At 38.0% G+C, this 22,954-nt stretch overlaps 1 protein-coding gene across 1 annotated transcript; it reads right to left on the bottom strand.

Moving 5' to 3' along the window:
* Positions 1-1,971: 1,971 nt before the first annotated feature.
* Positions 1,972-22,900, bottom strand: ATG3 (autophagy related 3). Its single transcript, XM_063305654.1, has 12 exons — positions 22,598-22,900; positions 19,444-19,485; positions 17,663-17,712; positions 17,031-17,101; positions 11,547-11,654; positions 11,205-11,254; positions 9,943-10,033; positions 9,031-9,065; positions 8,705-8,863; positions 6,984-7,111; positions 3,291-3,359; positions 1,972-2,263 (listed from the first exon to the last, which is right to left on the bottom strand). The coding sequence occupies exons 1-12, from the start codon at positions 22,667-22,669 to the stop codon at positions 2,182-2,184; spliced, it is 957 nt and encodes a 318-aa protein (XP_063161724.1). The 5' UTR covers positions 22,670-22,900; the 3' UTR covers positions 1,972-2,181.
* Between the last annotated feature and the right edge of the window lie 54 nt (positions 22,901-22,954).

Consider the following 22,954-nt stretch of genomic DNA (forward strand, 5'->3'; position numbering starts at 1 on the left):
TAGGAGAGGCTGTAGAGGTAATTTCCCGGAATCCTTCACAGCATTTTTCTAGGTTATCTCATTTACTAGCATTATGGTTTAAAATGGAAGTCACCCACAGCACAATAAGCCAAGTTGAATCTTCTCAGATAGAACATTACTTTGAAAAGTAAACATTCAGTAGAGATACAAGCAGAATTTCGTTCCCGTAGTATTTTCGCATTCACATCAATGTGAAAACATGGCAAAAATGACACCCACACTTTATTTTTCCATCTGGCACATCTTGTCATATAGAATGAATGGGAGTCCTGTTCTCACTCTCAGCAAACATACAATTTTGAGGGAAAGGTTTCCAGTGCAGAAAGAAGATGTACAGCTCTCAGTATGAATATATTTGCTTCAGCTACTTATCTACAGCTATGCTAGATATTTTCTCTGAAATGGAACTGATTGGAAATCATACAGCATTATTTAATTATATCTGTTATCAACTGTACCCATTAGCTATCTGATTATATACCTCCAGCAAGTATTTGAAGTATTTGGGTAATTATTTTCAAATAAACCTGAATACTGTATGTATTCAAGAACCCTGGGATCAATTACATGTTTCAGCATTTCACTCCATTTTTTAAAAAAATACCTTTATTAGAAAAGTATCAAGATGCCAATTACCTTTGTTAAAATTAATGAGAATACCAAATCCCTAAGCTGTTTAAAATGCATCTTATCTCCACTAATTTTACAATCCTGGGTGGGAAATCACTTGTCCTTGTCTACATCATGTTTATTTCACCGTTTGAGATAGTTATACAACTTCCAAGATCACTACAACACAGATTTTCTTTTATTTATAGATGTTTCCTGGGGGCGGGGAAAAAAAACAAAACTCTGGGGTGTTGGAACTCAATCAGTTTTAGCCCATTGGCCCCCTTGAGATAGAGGTTAATGTTTTTAGAGTGCAAAGATTGATTTATAAATTTGTACTTTTCTTTAGAAACACATTCAATCATCTACTATGATCCTGGCATCCTATGTTTTTAGACTTCCACGGTTTCATCCATTCAGACCTAATAAGAAATATAAGTTAATGTTACATTACATTAATTGTTTGGCTGTACTTGCACAAAGTTCAGAGTTTATTAAACTTTTGTTTGCTAAATTAATCCAATGTTTTGAAATTATACATCTAATTGGGCTAAAATGTAGTTGCTTAGTGGACTTCAGATTTCCAAATCCTGTTTTGCTTCTGAATATACTAGAACATAAAGATCAGCTAAGAGGAGTTAAATGCAACTCTGAAACCAGGACTTTTTGATGTGAGAACTAAAACTGAACACATAGTCCTTCAATATAATCCATTCTTAATTAACCAATTTCCCAGTTAATTCAATCACCAGCATAACAATGGGGAATGGGGAAAAGAGCCATTTGCTGCTTATGTTAAAACAATTGGCAGTTTTTTGACTCCTGATACTAAAATCATGCAAGAGATTGGTTGATCTCAGTTTGATTTCTGTCTTTCCCATTTTTGCAACACAAAAAAATTTATAGAAGCATTTTGAAATTATTAATTAACTGCATAAACTAGAGTAAAAAATAAATTAAAATATTAAAGAATAAAGCACTATATAAATTGTACAAAAAGTGTGCAGATTAAAACTGCTGAATTATAAACTTAGATTAAATAAACTTAAATTAAGCTTTTTAAAAATTAACAGCTTTAATAACTGATAGTTTTTATTATATATAATGAATATATATATTTAACATATTTAATATATATAAAATATATAATAAATATAAAATACATTATATTACATATTATATTATTACCCAGTCGTACATGAGATGGGTGGTAAATAAATATGACAAATAAATAAATAAATGTAATGTAATGTAATATAATATATTATAACTAATGTAGTTATAATATTTTTATTATTCTTTGCATTATGTAAAAGAAAAGCACAACTGTAGCCAGAGCAAAGGAATGAAAAAATTGATTTATTGTTTTTACACATAAAGATCTTTATTAAAAAGTAAGGCTGATAGAGGAATTTTATTTTGATGCATAAACTTGAGAGAAGTGATACATCACAGAAATTGTACACAGTGGTGGATCAACAAGTCAGTCACATTGGGTTATTCTTTTTAAAAATTAGAATCAATAATTACCATAAACTTTATTTCCAGTAATTACATTGTAAAGTGTCTTGTGTAATCATATTCTATTGTTGGAATGACTGCTTGTACAAATTTCAAAAAAATCAGAAGGTACCTGGAATTTAATTAAGGAAAACAAACCTACTATAGTACTGTAGTTTCATTCTCTTCCTTTGAAATGCAAGAGAGTAATGCTATAGAGACACTTTCCTTCTTCCAAAATTAAACACCTTTATCTCTCCTTATCTAAATCTTTCCTAGAATTCAGTCTGATATAATGGTTTAACAGCTAATGCGGTATGCAGCACCTCTTAATCTGCAGATAAGTCTACTTAACAATTAGTTTTTGTTGCAGTTATTACTGCCTCTGAAGACAGCTGGAATTTGCTGACCATCACAAATGTTCTTTTGAGCTTTCTATCCCACATCTACCATTGTTTTTGCTAATGCTGCTTTAAAAAAGCATACATTGATGATCTTGGCAACAGATAAGACAAGTGTTTTTTCCCACCATATAGCTAAAAGTATGTCAAAAGCAAATTCTCTTCTTCTAACTTTACCTCTACTTCAGTTACTTTTAACTATTTGAATGAAACAATCCATCTAAAACTTGAAAAAAGGTAGTTCTGGAGAAGATAGCAGTGGATAAATGGAAAAGGAAGAGTTTTTATTTATTTTTATTTATTATTCAAATTTTGTTACTGCCCATCTCCCCCAAGAGGGACTCACTTGTAGCACGGCACTATATAAAAAACATCCAGTGTTCATTTATACAATAATAGGAAAGAAAATTCTAAAACGTTTTAGAATGTGTTTTAAGTACAAAAGTATCTATTGTTGACAAATACATTTCACGTAAGTAGATACAGGTAGTCTCCAGGCTATGACTCTAATTGGGACCTGAATTTCTGTTGTTAAGCAAAGCAGTCATTAAGCAAAATATCACGTGACCACGCCACTTAGCAACGGCAGTCCTAGATTGCTGTCGTTAGGCGAGGATTTTTATTTATTTATTTAAGAGTTGAAAATTTATGCCTTGTGCTTTATCTGGCTGAAATCAGGAAAAATAAATGACACTGTTACTGAGCCCTTCAAATTACTTTCTTTCATGGAAGAAAAATTTGAGACTGTAAAAAGGATACATATGAACACCAAGTTCTCCCCCACCTTCTGCCACCGTTTCGATTATTTTCTTCATCACTTCTGCATGCCTGAAGACAAATCATTAATATCTTTGAACATCAGTATCAGCTTAGGTCTTTACTTCAGTATTAAAATTACTGCTTAGAGATAATAAAGGACAAGAATAAGATAAATATTAACTAGTTTCTATCTAGCAGCAGAATTGAAAAAGCCAATTCCAGTTATTGCATTGGCAATAGCAACTCACATCTCAACCTGTGTTATTCAAATTCCTGTTCCACCAAGATTAAAGGCAGGATCATTATAAAATACAGGTAGTCCTTGTTTAGCAACCATAATTGGAATCAGCAACTCAGCTGTTGAGCAAAGCAGTTGCTAAGTGAAACCACGATTGTGGTTATGATCTTACTTCAGCTTTCCTTTGCTTTACAGACCTGCAAAGGTCATAAATACAAGGATTGGTCATAAAGTAACTTTTCAATCAGTGTCGTAACTGTAAGTGGTCACTAAATGAGACAGTCACTAAACAAGGACTACCTTTACTAATAAAAAACTATTGTATGCCAGATGATTTTTGCAGTGAATCATCTGGATCTACAAGGTTGTTAGTACAACTCCTCTGACTGTACCTAATGGGAATTATAGTATGATACATTTAGGGAGAACTAGTGTGGGAATAATACAGTACTGAGTGACCAAGGTCACTGTATTATCACATTCTACAGTATTATCATTATCTAGAAGAGAACCTCCCATCCCAAACATAAACATCCCAACACTTCACTACATGGAATTCCCAGAGAGTACCAAGGTAGAAAGTCCCATTCTATGATGATAGCTGTAGAAGAGAAAGTGAAAAGATTGTTCCATTCAGTAATTTTTAAAAAGCATATTTTCAGTTATACCAATTCCATCAAGTTTCTCCTTCCATTACTAACAGTAGCAAACCTTCATCCAATGCCATAGAAGGAGGTGAATAGGGGATCAAACCATTTCACCAGCTGTGTTTAAAGATTATTACCTTCAGGTTCCACCTCTCCATAAACAATATTGGAGAGAGGAGTAATTATTTAAGAAATAGTTTTCAGCTTCAAGATTTGGTGTCTGCACTTGCTCCCCTTCCTGCCCTTTTTCTTTCTGTAGTATATTTTTCAGACTGTGAGTCTGTACAAAGCAATTGTCTTTTTTTTAATTGTTTCCTCAAGCTGTTTCTCAGAAAACCTTGTCATACACTTCTTGAAACAGGAAAAGCAGAAGGCCAGCTAAACAGAGACAACAAAACTAGTATAAGCAGATTGACATGCTACAATCAATAATACTAATGATAACAGTAAAACACCTGGCTGAAAACTTACACAACTCTCTCTGCACTTCAGTGAACCCAGGATTTTCCTGAATTAATGGAAAAATCTCAAGAAATTATACAGCAAGGATCCAAACTGTTCGAATTTCAAAACACAAGCTTTGATTTCAAGTCCTGCAGATTTCATCACTCCACTGATGATCCAAGAAGAATTAACAGGAAGCACACTACGGAAATGATTGCCACAGTTTTTAGACTAATACTCTGTAGCAGAAGGAGCAAAAGATTTGCACAAAATATAGTGTAAGGCAATACTGAGCAAACTTTTTATATATTTTCTCTGGTGTCATTGTTAATTTCCCTCAGCTCCCTATTTGCTATATTCAGTGCAACATATCTATGGTATTTTAGTAAGAAAGTAGGAAATTCTTAAACATAATTCTTAATAATGAGGTAGACCACTCTCCCAACCTGGTGCCCTCCAGATATTTTGAACTCCCACAATTCAGAGCTTGTATGGTCATGGTTATACTGGCTAGGAATCAGTAAGACATCTAGCAGGCACAAGGCTGGAGAAATCTGAATTAGACATAACAGACGACCAACAAATAACAGCACAAAATACCAACTGCTACTACAAGCTTGCTCTTTGAAAGCTAAGGAAACTAACAGTTCCAGTATACGGAAACTGACATTAGTACGGCCTTTGCTTCTATTTCTAAGAAATTTGTTTTGTGCTGTTCTAATAGTTGCCTATATGGTCAATCCTTAAAAAAAAAAATCCGGGACAGATCTCATAGACTGTAAAAAAAAAAAAGAAGAAGCCATGCCAGATCATAGCAAAGCATACAGTATTTATCTAGCATTCTGTTCTAAATGGCAAAGGCCCTGAAACAAATTTCATATTATAACAGGAGAGCAATAATATCCTTCTACTTCTTCAAATTTATTGTTGGTTTTTAATGAATTGTACTGTGCTTTTGGTTAGTTTCTAAAATGAAAAAGCAAGAGAACTGTCTTCCTCCTTTATTCTTTCTTATTTTTTAAAATATAAACAAAACTGGACCAATGTTGCAATTCCTGGGTTGTATTTTTACACAGATAGAAGCCATTTTTCATTTCTTTCCTCTCTCAAGATCTGAAATCTCTATGCGCTGATCCTACATAACAGGGTATGGAACCTACAGCTAGTTAGCACAGTTAACTGTCATATAAAATCTGGAGGAACTCAGGTTCCAAACATGCTGTTTGCATAAAGTTATTTTCCACCAGAGGGATATGTAAAAAATTCCTGATCTGTTCTATGCACAGAGCAGCTAGGTCTGAGCAACCCATGTTTGAATTAAAATATCCATATTTTTGGTCTCGGCACTAACTGGAATATGTATGCATTCAGAAGCGTTTGGTGGATGGGGAGCAGGAAAAAGCTGAGAACATCAGCAGTATATACCAACAGCTTAAGGAGAGGTAGGAAAGGAGGTCATCTGGAAGACTGGGAGGACGGGGCAGAATGCTGGGGCCCAGTCTGTATGGAGGGGGAAAGGAGACCCAGACGTCCATCAGACCCAGGGTTTGTTACCGCTGAACCCCAGGACAACCAATTCTGTTCTGGATCTCAGTTCCGCTGCAGCCCACAAACACAGTGTGGTTTTTCAGGTTGAAACAAAATATATTTTTCATTATGTGCACAGGCCTAACTAAGAACACGTAACCCCTAGTGCCTAAATGTGGACAAAATGTGTTCCCTTGCACTACACTGGGACTCCAGCTTCAGGGCTAAATGCAAGAGTGGATCTAAAAGGGAGACAAATGATAGCGTGCTTTCAGTTACCATTTTTAAAACGAGAAATTCAGACTCTTACAGAGCTTTTGCACTGTTTCCTTTCCAACTTACGCAACATTAACTGGGACATTATGCAAATGACATTGTATGGTTTGAAAGAACCAAGGGAGTTCAACAAGACCGTTAGGACTTTGTCTTCAACCTGATCACATGTACAGGCAGGACACACAACTGAAATCATTGGTAAACAGTACACAGCCTGGATTAAAAAAAATCTTTCAAGAGACTTGTCTACCACCTTCTGGAGGATTTGGAAAAAAGGGAAACGTAGCTTGGCAAGCCCCTGAAAGATCCAACCTCACAAGTGCTTTATATATTCAAAGGGGCTCAAAAATCAACGTGTAGTTTTAACTGTTTAAGTAAATATTTAGAGCAGTTTGAATAAACAGTGAACAAAAATATTTTCACAGAAAGAAAAATGCAAAGTGAAGAAACAGCTTTTGTTGCTAAAAAGTAATCAAACAGAAAAAAGATATCAGCCTAATAAATGAGTATCTTTGAATATGACAGATATTTTTACAAAATAATGGATTGAAAAAAAAATACCTGCATGGATGAACTGAACACATTGGAGGTGGAGGAAGATGGGGGTGATTTTCAATTGTCACAGTCTTTTTGACATGATCTTGACTAATATCTTCATACATACTGTCTACATTTAAAGGCTGCCGTTGCTAAAAAGAAAAATAGAGACATAGCTCGGATTCCTCTTTAAATACACAGCAACATAAAACTAGTAAAACTGAATAACTATTTATAAGATTGGAAATATTGTCCACTAAAATTTCAAGCTCAGCACAGAAAGGAGAGAAGAACACAGAATTTGTGGAACCTATTTAATTCACTCATGTAACACTTTGCCCCTCTCTGATTCAACAGAATTATATAAAATTAGATACTTTATGATTGTGCTGTGTTTATTTGAGCAGATTTTCAGATTTTGATTACTCTGATCACTTTTAGAGGTGTGCAAAATGTTTCAATTCAAACCATATCAAACATGAAAGTTCAGGACATGGGTTTTTTTTTTTTACACTGTGGTAGTATTTTCAACTGGAAATTATGTTTTGCATTCAGAACTGAGCTGCTACAAGTCCAAAGTACTTCCAAAAGCTTGAAACAGTCTGTCTATGAACTTGAAACACAGTTCTGCAATGTTTTTCACTCAGGTTGGTTTGAAATGTTTTGCATACTATTCTAAGCACGGTTTAAAAGCTTGCTTTTTAAATAAAAATTAGGGATGTGCAAATGTCACTGATTCAGGAACAGATTGTTCTAGAGAACTCTGGAATGTTCCATATCCCTTCTGGACCCTGCCACTCCAGGTTTGATTTGGCAATTTCCAAAACTAAATGCTTCAAACTAGAAGCAATACAGAATGAAACAAACCTCTTCTGGAGCTGGACCACCCATGGACCACTTTCATCTACTTCCTGGTTTGAAGGATTTAGTTTTGGAAACTGCCAAGTTATCCCATGAAAGGAATGGTTCAGAGGCGGAATGGAACATTCCAAGTTCATGGTAACAAGAAGGAGAGTACAGCATGTGAATCTCTGTAAATAGGGCTCATTAGTAATTTCTTGAAAGCTATTTAATGATTCAGGGTTTTTTCAAGCTGCAAACTTTAACAATCAATGGTCCTGATTTGTGAAATGTTGCATGCTATCTGCAGAACCAATATAAAAGCCTGACTAAAAGGTAATGCAGGAAGCAGAAATATATAACAGGCTAACAGCCCCACCAGGGACAAGATATTCAAGTCTGTGCTTCGTCCACTGTAGCAGAAGATACCCAAGTCCTTGCATATCAGTGTTCCCACCCTCTCCTTAACATATGAACAAACTGTCTGGGGACATGGTGCTTACTGCAACTGCCATTACCACACATATGAATGCATAACTGAGCACAGCTCTCATTCCAGTAATGTGTTTGAAGGTAATATGGTGTGGAGCATATGCTTAAGACTGCATCATAGAGGCTATTCTGAAAAAGGACAAAAACACTTTTATTTCCAGACAATAAGAATCAGGGAGCAAGGAATACTAATATTTTCTTGTTAACTAGCTCAGTAGGTCACTTCAAAAAGAAGCTTCCCTGAAGAATATATTCAGCCTGTTTACATTTTTCCCAAAGGCCTGCAGGATTTCCCATGCTTTGGGTTTTGTGTGTTTGTTTTTGGTCTTTTACCCAATGGTTATTATTATAAGCGACTGCAAATTTGTTTTACTATTGGACACCTAAAGTTCCAAATAAGGGGAGGAAATTACCTCATCGTAGCCAAATAACCAAAGCCTGGGTGTTTGGTAGTATTTGTCATACGTGATATAAAGATCATAAGTCCTAGTCTGTAGAATAGCTTCTTCTCCACCTCCAACATCAGCTTTAGTCTTGGCAGCTTCCACTATTTTTCTTGTATCTAATGTTGCCTATTCAAGATTTAAAAAACAGTTATTCAAGTTCAGTGTCTACTGCTGTTAAATGGTGTTGCTGAAATATCAAATTACATTATTTCTATTTAACCTTAACGTCACTTTAAGGAATACTCTGTTGAACTAGAAAACTAAAAAAAAAATTACTAAATAAACACACTTACATCATCTGTCTCCAACAGTCCACTCTCCTCGTATTCTGAAAGGACAACATAAAAATATGACATCAGTACGTTGGTTAACCTGTCCCAGGGCAGGGAATAATGTTAAAAACAAATCCCTTGGAGTTAAACATCCTTATATCTACAAGTTTGAGAGATACAATGCATATCAAGAACTGATTGTAACCTGCTTCCACCCCAGCTGCTGCACTGGTATTTATTTTCTTTCCCTCCTTTATTATTCTTATAAATAACTCAAGGCAGCAAACATACCTATTACTCCTTCCTCCTCCTATTTTCCCCACAACATACAATTTTCATAAACATTCTTGGTCAGAAAATAGGAAGACACCAGAAAAGAGCCAGAGGGGAAAAGACAATCTCAATAGACAATGCCTTAGGCCACAATTGAGAAAGGCAGGGAACTGAGGACTGTTACGTTGCTTCTCATGAGAGTTTCAAAACAAAATGGTAAGTGACTGTTCATGCTGTGTCTCTCTGATTACTTCCATTTAAAAAAAAATACAAACACATTGCTCTACATTATAGAGACAGACTAGCATTAATGGTGGGCTATATATATGCATCTTCAAGGTAATCATTTAATGGAATAGCCTTATTTGCCTAACACCTTTCCCTTGTCTAGGATGACTTCTCACCTAATTTGTCTCACTGATGAACATGTCAACATCTTGTTTAATACCAGATTGTTTAAGTTCTCTCTTCTCAAATTTTCCAGCATGGATATTTACAAAGAAGTCATATTTCTCAAAAACAAAGTAATGAGCAAAATGGATTAAAATGTCCCCCGTTATACAATACTGAAAGAATGTAACAATAGCAAAAAGCAATGTTTGATTTCATTTACTTAATATGATCCAAGATGTCTGCCTTCAGGTAACATATCAACTGTACCTTCCATATCAGCTGCCTCTCCCTCATCATCATCATGATCATCATCATCATCTTCACAGGAAACTAAGCATTCTGATAACTTTGTACTGTCCTTTAAAGGGCATGAGAAAAAAAGCAAAGTACACTTTCAGTGTTCAACACGCTCCCAGGCCAGAATGCCCATATGGTGAACTCAAGCTATGCTATCAATGAGGAACCTGGGGGTCCTCCTGGACTCATGACTCCTGCTCAAAGAGCAGGTGGCAGTTGTGGTCAGGAGGGCCTTTGCTCAATTTCATGTTGTGCACCAGTTATGCCCCTTCCTAGATCGGGAAGCCCTCCGGGCAGTCACTCATGCCCTAGTCATCTCCCGTACAGACTACTGCAATGCTCTCTATGTGGGGCTACCCTTGAAAAGTATCCAGAAGCTACAACTGGTTCAAAATGCAGCCGTGTGAGCAGTCTTGGGTGCCCCAAGGATGGCACATCTAAGACCTTTGCTGCGGGAATTGCATTGGGTTCCAGTTTGCTTCTGGGTCCAATTCAAGGTGTGGGTCATCACCTTTAAAGCCCTACATGACATGGGTACAAGTTACTCAAGGGACCGTCTCACCCCCATCACATTAATCCATCCCACCCAGTCAGGCAGAGAGGGCATGTTACGGACCCCGTCCATGAGAGACTGTCCATTGGTGGGGCCCAGGAAGAGAGCCTTCTCTGCTGTGGCCCCCGCCCTATGGAATACTCTTCCTCCAGAGGTGAGGCAGGCTCCACTCTCCCGGCCTTCCGGAACGGGGTAAAGACCTGGCTCTGCCATCTCACCTAGGGTGCAAGGAGGGGTAACCGAGCCTGGGGGTGGTTAGCACCTTGAAGAGACTCCCGTGAATCGAATTAAATTAAGATGTTTTTAACATCTCTATTTTGGATTTTATATTTTTACTTTAAAATATTGCTTTTATTGTATTTTAATCGTTATTTATTCTAGTTTGATTGTAAACTGCCAGAGTTGCTCTTTGAGTGGGATGGGTGGTGACTAAACTCAAAATATAAATAAATTACAACCCTGAAATAAAGTATAACCCATCAATTCACTCTAGTATCAAAGAATAAGGGTAAAAAATATGTACTTCTGTGTATGATTCTTATTTTATAACTAGTTATCTGCAAGAATCATGAATTCAGTAATTTAAATACTGTTTGCATTAAAAATGCCTTTCTTTTTAAGAAGATGGGTTATTCCAATAAGTGTGCTATGTGAAAACATCTATTGAATCAGTTAATACCTTATTTTCCACTGTGATCTCCTTAATGGCTTCTGTCACTCCTGCAATACCTGTTGGAAATATTAATAGAGTCAGGACCCTTGGATAAACCTAATGGTAATTTCTAATTCCATAAACACTTGCTGCTTTTCAAACCAACCATACTGATGGCAACTTTGACTTTCAATGGTTAAAATATTTAAGGATTCAGTGAAGAATGCTAAAATAAAAATGGTTTCCATACTTGGACACCTGTACGTTTTGGAACACTTTAAAGTACATGAGAATGGGGGCCACAATGTCAATATAGTATAAGCTCAACATACTGTATACAAGAAATGCATAAGAAGAAATCTAAATTACCTGCATTGTGAAATGTGTCCACCCATCCTCCATCTCCATCATCCTCTTCTATAATAGCTTCCAGTTCATCCGAATACTCCATCTGTTTACATCGCTTGTAGCACGGCACTATATAAAAACCATCCAGTGTTCATTCATACAATAATAGGAAAGAAAATTCTAAAACATTTTAGAACTGTGTTTTAAGTACAAAAGTATCTATTGTTGACAAATATATTTCATGTAAGTAGATACAGGTAGTCTCCGGGCAATGACCCTAATTGGGACTGGAATTTCTGTTGCTAAGCAAAGTGGTCATTAAGCAAAACATCACGTGACCACGCCACTTAGCGACAGCAGTCCCAGATTGCTGTTGTTAGGTAAGGATCTCATGCTTCCCTTTCTCTACGCAAACTGCCTCTGCTTCAACTCTCCCCACCTGCCTATCTTCCCTATCTCTGCTCTTTCAGCGCCCTGCTGCCCTCTGCTGTCCTTCACCATCTTCTTCCTCCCACTGCTGACCCCAGATCCAAGTGCAGAGCAAGGGCACAACCCCAGGATGCATGCAGTGAGCACAGTAGGCCAGCGGAGCCTTGTCTGCCACAGGGAGCTTGTCAGGCCCAGCTGGGGAGGGGGCAGCGGGACAGAGCCGGCGGAGTCAGGGCGGTCGTGTGGGTGGAAGAGCCCCATCTTCTGCCACTGGCACAAGGAACGATAGCCGCAGACCATGGAAAGCACAGCGGGACAGGCTGGAGAGGTGGTGGTAGCTCCCTGGGCAAAGGTGGCAGTTGTGCAGGAGGGTGCCGTTCAGTGTGGCAGCGTGACTGGAGGAAATGGAGGGATGAGGCTTGGCTTCGTGCCAAAGGTGAAATAGACCTAATGATCTCTTGGTTTCTAGCCTAATGCTTTAACCACTACACCAAACTGGCTCTCAACTTGTCAATATGCTTCTGGAAATGTCTTGCTCAGAATTATACACAGAACTTCAGTATGGTCTCAACAGTGCAGAATAGAGGGGAAGTAAGGACTTCACACACCTTTGATACAGCCCAATTAGCCTAACTGTCTCACATTGCTGCTTCAAGTTCAGCTTGTTGTCAATGACCACACACAAGTCCTGCTCCAAGTCATGAATCCCACATCTCGTATATGTGCTCTATATTTTCTTTCCTGAATACCTTATGTTCCTCCCTTATGAACATCATTTTCTCCTCAGCCCAGTCTTGCAACCAGTTCAGATTAGATTATAATCTTATTCTACCATCCTGGGTGTTAGCCAGACCACCACGTTTTGTGTGGCATCTGCAAATTTTATAAGCAGCCCATCAATCCCATTATCCAAGTTAATAAAAATGTTGTATAATATTGGCTTGAAGACAGATCTCTGCCAGATCCCAATAGTTGCTGCTCTCCAACTTGAAGGAAAACCTTTAATGATGATTCTGATTGCAATTAGCCAGTCAATTTTGGAGCCATCTTACTGTAATGCTACCCAACAAACATTTGTAATAGCCTGTTAACAAAAGTGTCATGTGTAATCTTGTCAAAAGCTTTCCTGAAATCAAAATAGATAATATACATAAGATTCCCCTTGTCCTTTATAGTAGTTATCTTGTTAAAGAAGAAGACAAGATTTGTGTCACATTATCTGTTTTTGACAAACCATGCAGACAGTCAGGGTATTGGCTTTCAGATATTTACAAATGGCCTATTATATTATCTGCTGTAACATCTTTCCAGGTACTGATATTAGGGCTCACTGGTTGTTAATTACTGGGATCCTTTTTTTATGCTTTCTTGAAGACAGATTCCACATTTGTTCTTTTCCAGTCCTCTGGCATTTCCCCAGTTCTCCAGGATTCCCCAAGATATTTGACAGAGGCCCTGATAGCTCTTCAGCCAGTTACTTCGGTATGTCATTAGGAGCTGCAGGCATTCATTTTATCTGAAAGTTCCTTTACCACATCCTTACTGTCTTGCTGTCTTGTGTACATTCCCAATCTATGGTGCTCAAATCACTATTTCCTTCCAATATAAAGACAGAGGAGAAAGAGGAGTTGCGTTCCTCTGCTTTCTCTTGATTACCTGTTAAAATTTCTCCACTTGGAGCAGGCAATGAGCCCACCATTATCTTTGTGTTCCTCTTGCTGTTGACATATTTGAAGAAACCCTTTTTGAATGATTTTGCCTCTCTTGCTAGTCTTAGCTCATTTCTCACCTTTGTATTCCTAACCACATTTCTACGTTTCTGAGCTGAAGCTATATAGACTTCCTTGGTCATTAATCATTCCTTTAATTTCCAGGAAGTATTGTCCTTTAGAGTCAGGTCCTTTACAAGTTCCCTGGTTCAACCACCTGGCTCCTTTAGAGGCTCCCAGTTTTCCTCCTCACTGATATTATATGAGATTGTGCTATTCTTACTTTCCTTTTCAAGAAGCGCCAGCCAGCTAGAACATCTCTGCTTTTAAGGTTTTCTTCCCAGGCATCTTCATTACTGTTTATTTTACAATCAGCCTTTCTGAAACCCATGGTTTATATTGGACTTTTTTTTAAACGAAGCTTCTTGTTAAAATCAAGAACAATGCTGCCCAGCAGGATCCCTCCCTGAGCTGTTGAAATGGGTTTCTGGGCTGGTGGTAGAGAATCACTGCCTCTTGGTGCTTGGGGATTTCAGTCTGCCTACCCTCAAAGTTGGCTCCAATAAGACTGGGGAGTTCATGTCCTCCATAATGACAATGGGCTTGTCTCAGATAATCTTGGGGCCAACCACATGGGCATTCACACCTTGGATTGTGTCTGAGCAGCTGCTTGATGATCCGAAGAGAGAGAGGGTTTCTATCATCTCATTGCCATGGTCAAATCATGCCGATATGGTTACTATTCAGAACCACCTGTACCCTGTGTATGGTAGCGCAACCCATTTGGTTGGTCCACCCCAGATGTCTAATGGATCCAATATATTTCCAATTAATACTTGGAGAGTTTCCCAAGTCTCTGGCAGGCAGTTCTGCACACTGTCTGGTATATACCTGGCAGCAGGAAACATGCCAGATGCTGGACAGCACTGTCCCTGAGCAGCCTCTTTCTGGCAGCTGATTCTAGTTGAGACCTTGGTCTTTTGAGACCTTCTGGGAAATGAAGCACCAGAAGTGATGCCTAAAATACTGCTGGAGAAACACCAAAAGCGAATCTGATTGAGCACAGACATGTTCCCATGTTCAGGTCTACACCAGGGCAAGAAGGGAGGTACAGTGTGTTTACTTTTTTCTCTTACTGTGGCAGCAGGCTTCTGCTCTAGCAGCCTTACTCAGGGTGACCAACTCTCTACCAGAGAACAGGTGACATGAAGATCTTTCATCTGTGCACTGTGCTTTTTTGCACAGCATTTTGCCAATAAAGTCCCTCAGATTTGCCAAAGCCTTGACTCTGCACTGGCAGAGTCCTTAGTAGTGACTAAGGCACTAATTTGCATTGTTACCTGAGACCCCTTTTACTCTGTGACCTCTGAGGAAGTAGATACGATGCTAAGTTGTTTTCTGCCACCTGCCTTTCAAACTCCTGCCCATCTTGGCTATTTCAAGGAGAGGGTGGAGAGGTGACCACCTGGATCCATGCAGTTCCCAGGAGCCTTGAAGGAGGCTGTGGTGGAACCCCTTCTTAAGAGGCTGTCCCTGAATACGGGAGTCTTAGACAACTATCATCTGGTTTCCAACCTTTCTGTTTTAGGCTGTTGTTGAGACAGTGCTGGCAGATCAACTTCACAGCACCCTAGATGAAATGGATTATATGGATCTTTTTCAGATGTGGTCAGGTTCACCTATGGGACATAGATGACATTGGTTGCTCTCCGTGACAACCTGTCTCAGGACTTTTCATTTTTAACCTCTTGGTGGCTTTTGATTCCATTGACTATGGTGTCTTACTGGATTGCCTGAGGGCAGGGGGAGGTTGAGGATTGGAGGTGCCGTTTTGCAGTGGTTCTGCTCCTTCCTTAGTAGGTGGTTTCAATCAATGGTGGTGGGATGGGAGAGCTCAGTCCAAATATCTCTGATATCTGGAGTGCCACAGGGATTGGTCCTCTCTTCCTTGCTTGTTAAATCTATATGAAGCTACTGGGTGAGGTCACCCATCAGTTAGGGTTGCAGTATCAATATATGATACCATAGGATCGCCGAGAATTGCACATGATTCAATGGATAGCATCATCATCATCATCACGCTGATGATGCCCAACATTTCATGTGATGGGGTTGACCTTTCGAGCCCTTCATGATTTGGCACCTGGTATCTACAGATCTGCCTGCTCTAAATAGAATTGGCCTAACCTGTTAGAACTTACAAGGAAAAATTGCTAGTGGTCCAATACTTCTGGGAGGTGAGGGGAGCCAAGGCTAGGCAGTCCTGTTTTTCTGTAGCGGTGCCCTTGCTTTAGAATGGCCTCCCCTTGGAGATCAGATTCACCCACTTTCTGCTGGCTTTCAGATAATTATTGAAAACCAATTATTTCAGAAAGCATATTCTTGCACTGCACCAATTTATTCATCTATTTTCATTTTTCTTGTCATTTATGTTATTTTTTTTACCACAGATGTTTTAACTATTATTATATTATATACCTTGGAAACCACTAAGATTTGTTTGGTTGCAGCATGTATAAATTTAATAAAGATAAATGATGTGTGGTAACTTCCAGCCAAAGTTCCTGCCACTTTAATATCTTCTCTCTACTTTTACTTATTAGTATGAATCAAGTCCAAATAGGACATCCCCCAGTGTGTACCCCAGGTTTTTGAAAGAGAAAATTATTACCAATACAAATCAAGAATTTATCTGACATCTTGCGTTTGAAAAGTCTTCCAACAGATGTCCAGATAGTTGCAATCTCCCAGCACAATCACTTCAAGCTGAATCAAATAAAATGAACTGAATAAAATAAACTGAATGAGTAAACTGAATAAAATAAACTGAATAAAGTAAACTGAATGAGGATGTGAATTAGAAAGCTAAAACAAAATGCAACATCAAGCATTTGATGCCTATTTTAAAAAATAGCTAGGAAGGATCTAGAGAAGATAGAACTCTAATGGGACTGCCTGATCCCAAAAGGAACACAACTTGCAAATGGAACATGGCTGCAAAGTTGTAATTTCTGAAAGCCAAGACTGTGCTGGAAAGACACCTTTATTGAAATGTAAATTATTTACGAAAAGTGTGTGTATTGCATAATACAGTTTTATAGAAAATACATGTTTTTCCATTTATCTCAGCCTTCTATTACAATTAATTTCAGAAGGAGTTATAGGAAGTTTAAAAAATGCCATTTATTTGAATTTTCTGCCGTTACTGCATACCTACATCTCCTTCTAATCCAATCACATAAACCATAAACAAAGTATTACCTAAAGATGTTCAAAATATCATACTAATACTATACAACCCAAAATTATGCACTTATAACAAATATTTGATGAAAACTTGGATATAAAAGCACAAACCCTGACTTACCATTTTTAGTAACCAAAAACTGTTTATCTGCTGGGAGGTAGGCCTTGACTTTTAATTCTTCTCCAGTAGCCCTTAAAACGCAAACAGAAACAGTGATAATATGAAGACAACAGCAGGCTATTTCTTGTACAGTACCACTATGTTTCTGCTGAAGATGAAATAAACACAATGCCAACAGTTTTAAAAAGTGGTTAGCTGACTTAGGAGATGGAAGTAAACTATAAGCCCAGAGCCTCACTGACAGACAACTGTGGTTTAATTGATGTGAAACAATCTCAATTTCCACTTCACACCAATACTTTCAGAATGGTATTAAATGGCAACTAATTCTGGAGTATGCATGGAAGGAAACTAAAACATTATGAATTTGGAGCCAAAGAACAGTTGTAATTGTTGCCTTTTTGTCTTATCAGTCTCATAATCCTAAATAATTTAAACCTAGAAAAACATGGTAACTGCAGAGGTAAGGAACTGAAAGCCAGATCTGATTCTGCCAAAGAAGGAAAGATATTACAATTCAGATGATTCTCCCTCTCTATTAGTTCACAAAGTATGGTAGGTATACATGCATCTGCATACAGTGAACACACCTATGTGCTCATATGAAGAGGATTCTGCAGAATTTTACCTACCATTGCCAAGTAGGACAGTGGTGAACTAAATGGTCTCCAGCTGCTATGAACTGCCAAAACAAAACAGCAAATATCGATATATTTGTTATATACGTATTAGCTGTACCAACATAATGGCATTATCATGAATTGTACCTATGCAGACTAAATGTCAAATCATGCCCACTTCATTCATTTGTTTAGTTCACAAGCAATAGCTCCTAGAGTAATTCCTGAAAATGAACAAATGAAAACAGTTTGTCTGGTTTGTGCTAATAAATAATCATAAAATTATCTACCCAGTTTGCATACTCATGCTTTTCTTCCCAAATTGATTACATCACAGATTCTTTTAAAGCTCTACATTAATAAGGTCACTGAAAGATATTAAACTTATAAAAAATTATAGACCTTTGTCTGGGCCCTAAGAAACAAAAGATAAAAGTTAAGATACCCAAAGAAACTCCCTGGAGGCTGCTGTACCTGAGATAATAATCATCCTAGTAGATTATATTTCAATTGGCCTCTCACATTCTTAAGAGCCAGTATTTGTTTGAAAAAGTGATCCTTCAGATCAGAAATGGGCCATCAACTGTCCGTATCCAACATTTATTTTAATTTCTGTGTCTAGTTTGTCCAGCCCTCATTTAACCTTTATACACATAGTCATAAGTCACAAAATAGTATCTTAGGCCTAGATCATATAACATGTGTTGATCATGTAATGAACTTAATTCTAACTACCAGTAAGCAGATTTAGATCTCATTTTTGATGGAATAATGCGAACCAGCATATTGAAGATCAAACTACACTTTATTTTAATTATTTCCAGTTTTGGTTTCAAGCACATATTTGGGGCTGTGAGCAGGGCTGATTTGGCACATCAGTTTTAATTATTTGCCCTCAAATCCCCTCCCTCAGCAGTTAGAGAAAAAGGGCTTCTTAGCAAAGAAGTTTTCCCTTCTTTAACTGCAGGAGGAGGAAGAATAATTTCATTTAGCCTTCCCTCCCAAGTGTGATAGTCACATCCTGAACCCATAGATTTATTTCAGTATAAAAAGCTGCACACTAATTAATGTTTAATATGTCCACTGAAACACATCTTGAGATAAGTGCTCACAGGTATTTAAGTATCTATGAGTGATACTGTAAAACTTCCAAAAAGGTGAAACCGACAAAGGTTTTCATCTCTTTCCTTTCATACATGTCTGGTAATTCCAAATAGCTGGTAACATTATTTTAAGAAACAACTCTTAAGCTTTTTACCAATGTAATCCCCAAGGAAGTATATAAAAGTAAAATCTCCTTCAGGTCAAGCTCAACAGTTGGTGATTTCCATGATGTCCATATAATTTTCATGACAGCAATACTAATTTGCTACTGCCTTTTTCCAAGATGGTTTTCTAACTTTCTTGTTTAGCCTACTGTCCTAAAACTTTCTAGAAGTATCCTATCTAAAACCCTGTTTAGATTCTAAGCCCAGATAAACCACAAGATGTTACCTTCTTATAAATACTACTAAGCAATGTAAAGCATTTTAAAACAACTGTAAAAGACTTCATTTTTTTTTACACTCCAATCCTCTGAATATTTATACATAAGCAATTTGAAGTATGTTCAATGGGATTTTATTCCAGCAACAGGCCTGCATCTACAGCATTAGTTGTAAACCTTAAATCTTAGCAACGTGCCATAATTCTAGATGGCTTTAACAGGAACTAGCAAAACCTGCAACAGGAATTTCACGTTTTACTGTTTTCAAGATTTACTTCAAAAAATAAGTAAATCATTATACACATACCTCCTCAGGAGTGATAACTCCAGTTTCTTTAAACTTTGATTCCTAAAGAAAAAAAGATGTCTGTAAACATTTAAAATCAAAGGCCTTAAGATAATGAAAAGAAAATGATAATGCTTTTAACCTGTACTCATTCTATCTGGCCAAATACTCCTTTGGTTTAACTTTGTAGCAGGCTTTACTTTGAAAGTCTTTCCAACTCCCTTTGTCTACAATAGAATACATACAACAAGAGGTTATCAAAGCATACTTGTCCCACAGAAATTGATTAGTTTCTTTCTCTAAGAACGCAGACAGATGCCAGCAATCACTGCTTTTATTGCTCATATACCAACATTTATATTAATGAAAATTAGATATGACAACAATTTAAATTTTTCAAAATGAAAGGAAACTTTGCTTTTAAATGAAAGATACAACACTTTTCAAGTGTTGCTACCCTTTGTGCTAACTGGCCCTGTTTCTTGAGATTTTGGTTCAGAAGGAGATTAAGCACTTCATAAAGTGTCAGGATTACCGTACTTGAACTTTCAAGGCAAAAGTATCTGTTCTCTTGGGCTGCTACCTAACGAATCCCTGAAAACATGGCATGTCATTTGATTTTAATGACAGGCCAGATAGATAAACAAGAATAAAAGGTAACAAACATTTAGAAAATACTGATTTTTAAAGAGCCCTATTGGAATACATTTTAATTTTTTTACTTTCTATTACCCAAAAGAACGATTTAGCATCATAAAAGATTGCTGTATTTTCCAAGTGTTATAAAAGTACGTAGAAGATTCTACAGAGGAAGAATCTGTGGACCACCATTTGTTACTGAACTACAACTCTGAACATTTCTCATCATTGGCCATCTAAGCCAGGACCACATAAGTTTTACTTCAATAAGATCTGGAGGGCACCAAATCCCCACCAATGTTTTAGAGCAACTGATGAAAATGAAGTACCTTGAGAATTCTACTGAGAGTTGCAAAGTTTGGGGGGGGGGGAACAACAACTATTAAATTTTGTGAGAAAGTTAAAGGGCAAATTTTTGGTTTTCATTTTTTAATTTATTCAATTTGTCCCTTAGGCAAGCAAAAGAATAACAGCAATTATCAACAATGTGCAACAATACAATAAACATCCACAGTAAAAACTTAAGATCAAGCCTTAAAAAAAATACAATACAAAACTGTCCACAACACAATTATGTCATCGCAGTCATTATTTGTTTGTTTGCTCATCAAATTTATATGGCTGGCCATCTCACAAAAAGTGACTCTGGGCAGCATACAACAATTAAATAAAACAATATATGTATAAAAACAATCATTATTAAAAATTTAAAACAGTCATTATTAAAATATAAAAGAGGCACAGGAGAGAGTGAATAGTTACTACAATGATGGAGCCATCTTAGAATGGCACCGGTCCCCTGGGACCCCCAGGCCTGATGACACAGCCAGGTCTTGAGGGACTTCCAGAACATTAACAGAGATGGAGCTAACCTGACTTTGGGTGGGGGGAGAGAATGTTCCATAAGGTGGGCGCCACAGCAAAGAAGGCCCACCTCCTGGAACCCACCAAGTGTAGGTCCCTAGCAGATGGGACCCAAAGAATAACTTTTCTGCCAGATCCAATGGGATGGGCAGATTTAATTGTGGAGAGGTGGTCCCTCAGATAACATTATAGCCCTTCCTCCTGAAACAATTCTGTTTTTAACTATTTCCAGAATAACAGTAATATGGGGGGTCATCCTGATATCAAGCAAGAAACTGTTCCACAATGTGAGTGTAGTCACCAAAATAAAGACAGCCTGCCTCAACCATTTTCATACTAATGGTGGGGGGGTCATTTATGGTTTATCCTGAGACACGGATGTCAGGCAGGTGATTTTGGCTGGTAATGTTTTCACCTTTGAGTTCCACTTTGCTTTGTTTTTTCCTATATGCTTATTGTTAAAATATTGTAATACTGTATTTTGCTTTGTTAATAAGCCTTTCTTTCTCTCTCTATCTGTCCACTGTATAGAATCAAAACATTTTAATTTAAAAGTCTGTGAATTATTAATACACTCAAACTAATCCCCTTAATTGTATTTCTTATTCACTTGTAACTACAGTTCCATATTTAACAAGCATAAGATGAAAGAGAGCATAAATCTTTTTAATAAGGAGCTTGCCACAAGAACAAGTAGATAATATTACATTTGCTCACACGTTCATGACATATGCTCACTCCAGAAACATGCATCTTTCTCTATTATTGTGTCTTGCGACAAAATCCTGTGATGCCAGCAATGCCTCCAGAGGATTCTGAACTAGAAAGTTTTCACATCCTTTATTGTTCAGCAGAAAATGTAACTTTTATTTTCGTTTCAGCCTAATTTTGCAAGCATATGTATTTGCTTCTCAGGCTCACTTTTACAGTCATATTTCCCCATATTTCATAATTACTGCCTTATCACTGATCTTTAAGCACTGGTTCAGTTTGGAACAGTAGCAAGAATCTTGCCACCATTACAAAGGCTAGTTGATCAAAATGGTCTCCCACTTCATTCTTCTCCGTGTGTGTGTGTGTGAGAGTGTGAGAGAGAGAGAGAGAGAGAGAGAGAGAGAGAGAGAGAAACACTTAAAGAGAAAGACCCGGTTCTCTTGGGCCATAGAACCCCAGCTCCTTGAGCTCCAAGTCTAGTTCAGGAACTCATGGTCCTCCCAATGTGGCTAAAATTACAATTCCCAGAATTTTTTATTAGCCAAATTGCCTGAAATTCTGAAAACTGTCATTCAACAACATCTGGAGATCACAGATTCAACACTAAGAAGTTAAAAAGTTTGAGAGCTCTCGCCATTGGCTGAAGACATATCCTTCCAAAAGCTAGCATTCTTTAGATATACCCATTATATTTCCCACTCTTCTCCAGCCTGCAAGGGGATGATACACCAGGGAACAAAAAGTTTGGGAACAGTGAACCGACTGCTCCTCTTTCCCCTTGCAACTCTTACACCCTTCCAAAACTACTGCCCTCGAAGCCTACCGGACTCAGCTCCCACAATCGGCCCAAGGATTATGGGGTCAGTAGTCCAAGGCAAGGAGGGATGCCAGGTAAGAAATGTGTCACTCCCTGTAGCTCCTCCCCTCCCCATTTTGTGGTTGGTAGGCGGGGCCTCACCTTTAGCACAGGTGTGAGGTATTCAGCCATCTCCAGCGCCTTCCCCTTCACCGTGTTGATGACGCTCTGCATGGTGCCTTGCTCTGTAGGGGGGACAGAGAGAAAAGAGTGCCTGTCACCAGCACCCGACCAGCAAATTCAACTGCGCCGTCGCTCTTCCCTTCTTTAGTCTTTCCTTCCGGGAGAGATGAGAGCTACCAAGCGCTCCCTCCTCCCCGCCCACTACCTTCAATTGGGGGGGGGGGGCAGGGAGTCACGTGATCTCTTTTGACACATGACCTGCTAGACTCCCGCCCTGCCCCTCGTCTCTGGCGGACGACATCCGCAGAACCCCGGCCTTTCCCTGCGCCTGCGTGG

Source organism: Candoia aspera, chromosome 5, assembly GCF_035149785.1.
Source record: "Candoia aspera isolate rCanAsp1 chromosome 5, rCanAsp1.hap2, whole genome shotgun sequence".
Lineage (NCBI taxonomy): Eukaryota > Metazoa > Chordata > Lepidosauria > Squamata > Boidae > Candoia > Candoia aspera.

Excerpts from the sequence above, each read along its gene's own strand:
- ATG3 (XM_063305654.1), bottom strand. The coding sequence starts at position 22,669 with ATGCAGAGCGTCATCAACACGGTGAAGGGGAAGGCGCTGGAGATGGCT. Across the intron at positions 8,864-9,030 it reads GACTGTTGGAGACAGATGAT|GCAACATTAGATACAAGAAA; the intron begins GTAAGTGTGTTT and ends AATCTTGAATAG. Across the intron at positions 2,264-3,290 it reads GGAGAACTTGGTGTTCATAT|GTACCTTCTGATTTTTTTGA; the intron begins GTATCCTTTTTA and ends ATTAAATTCCAG.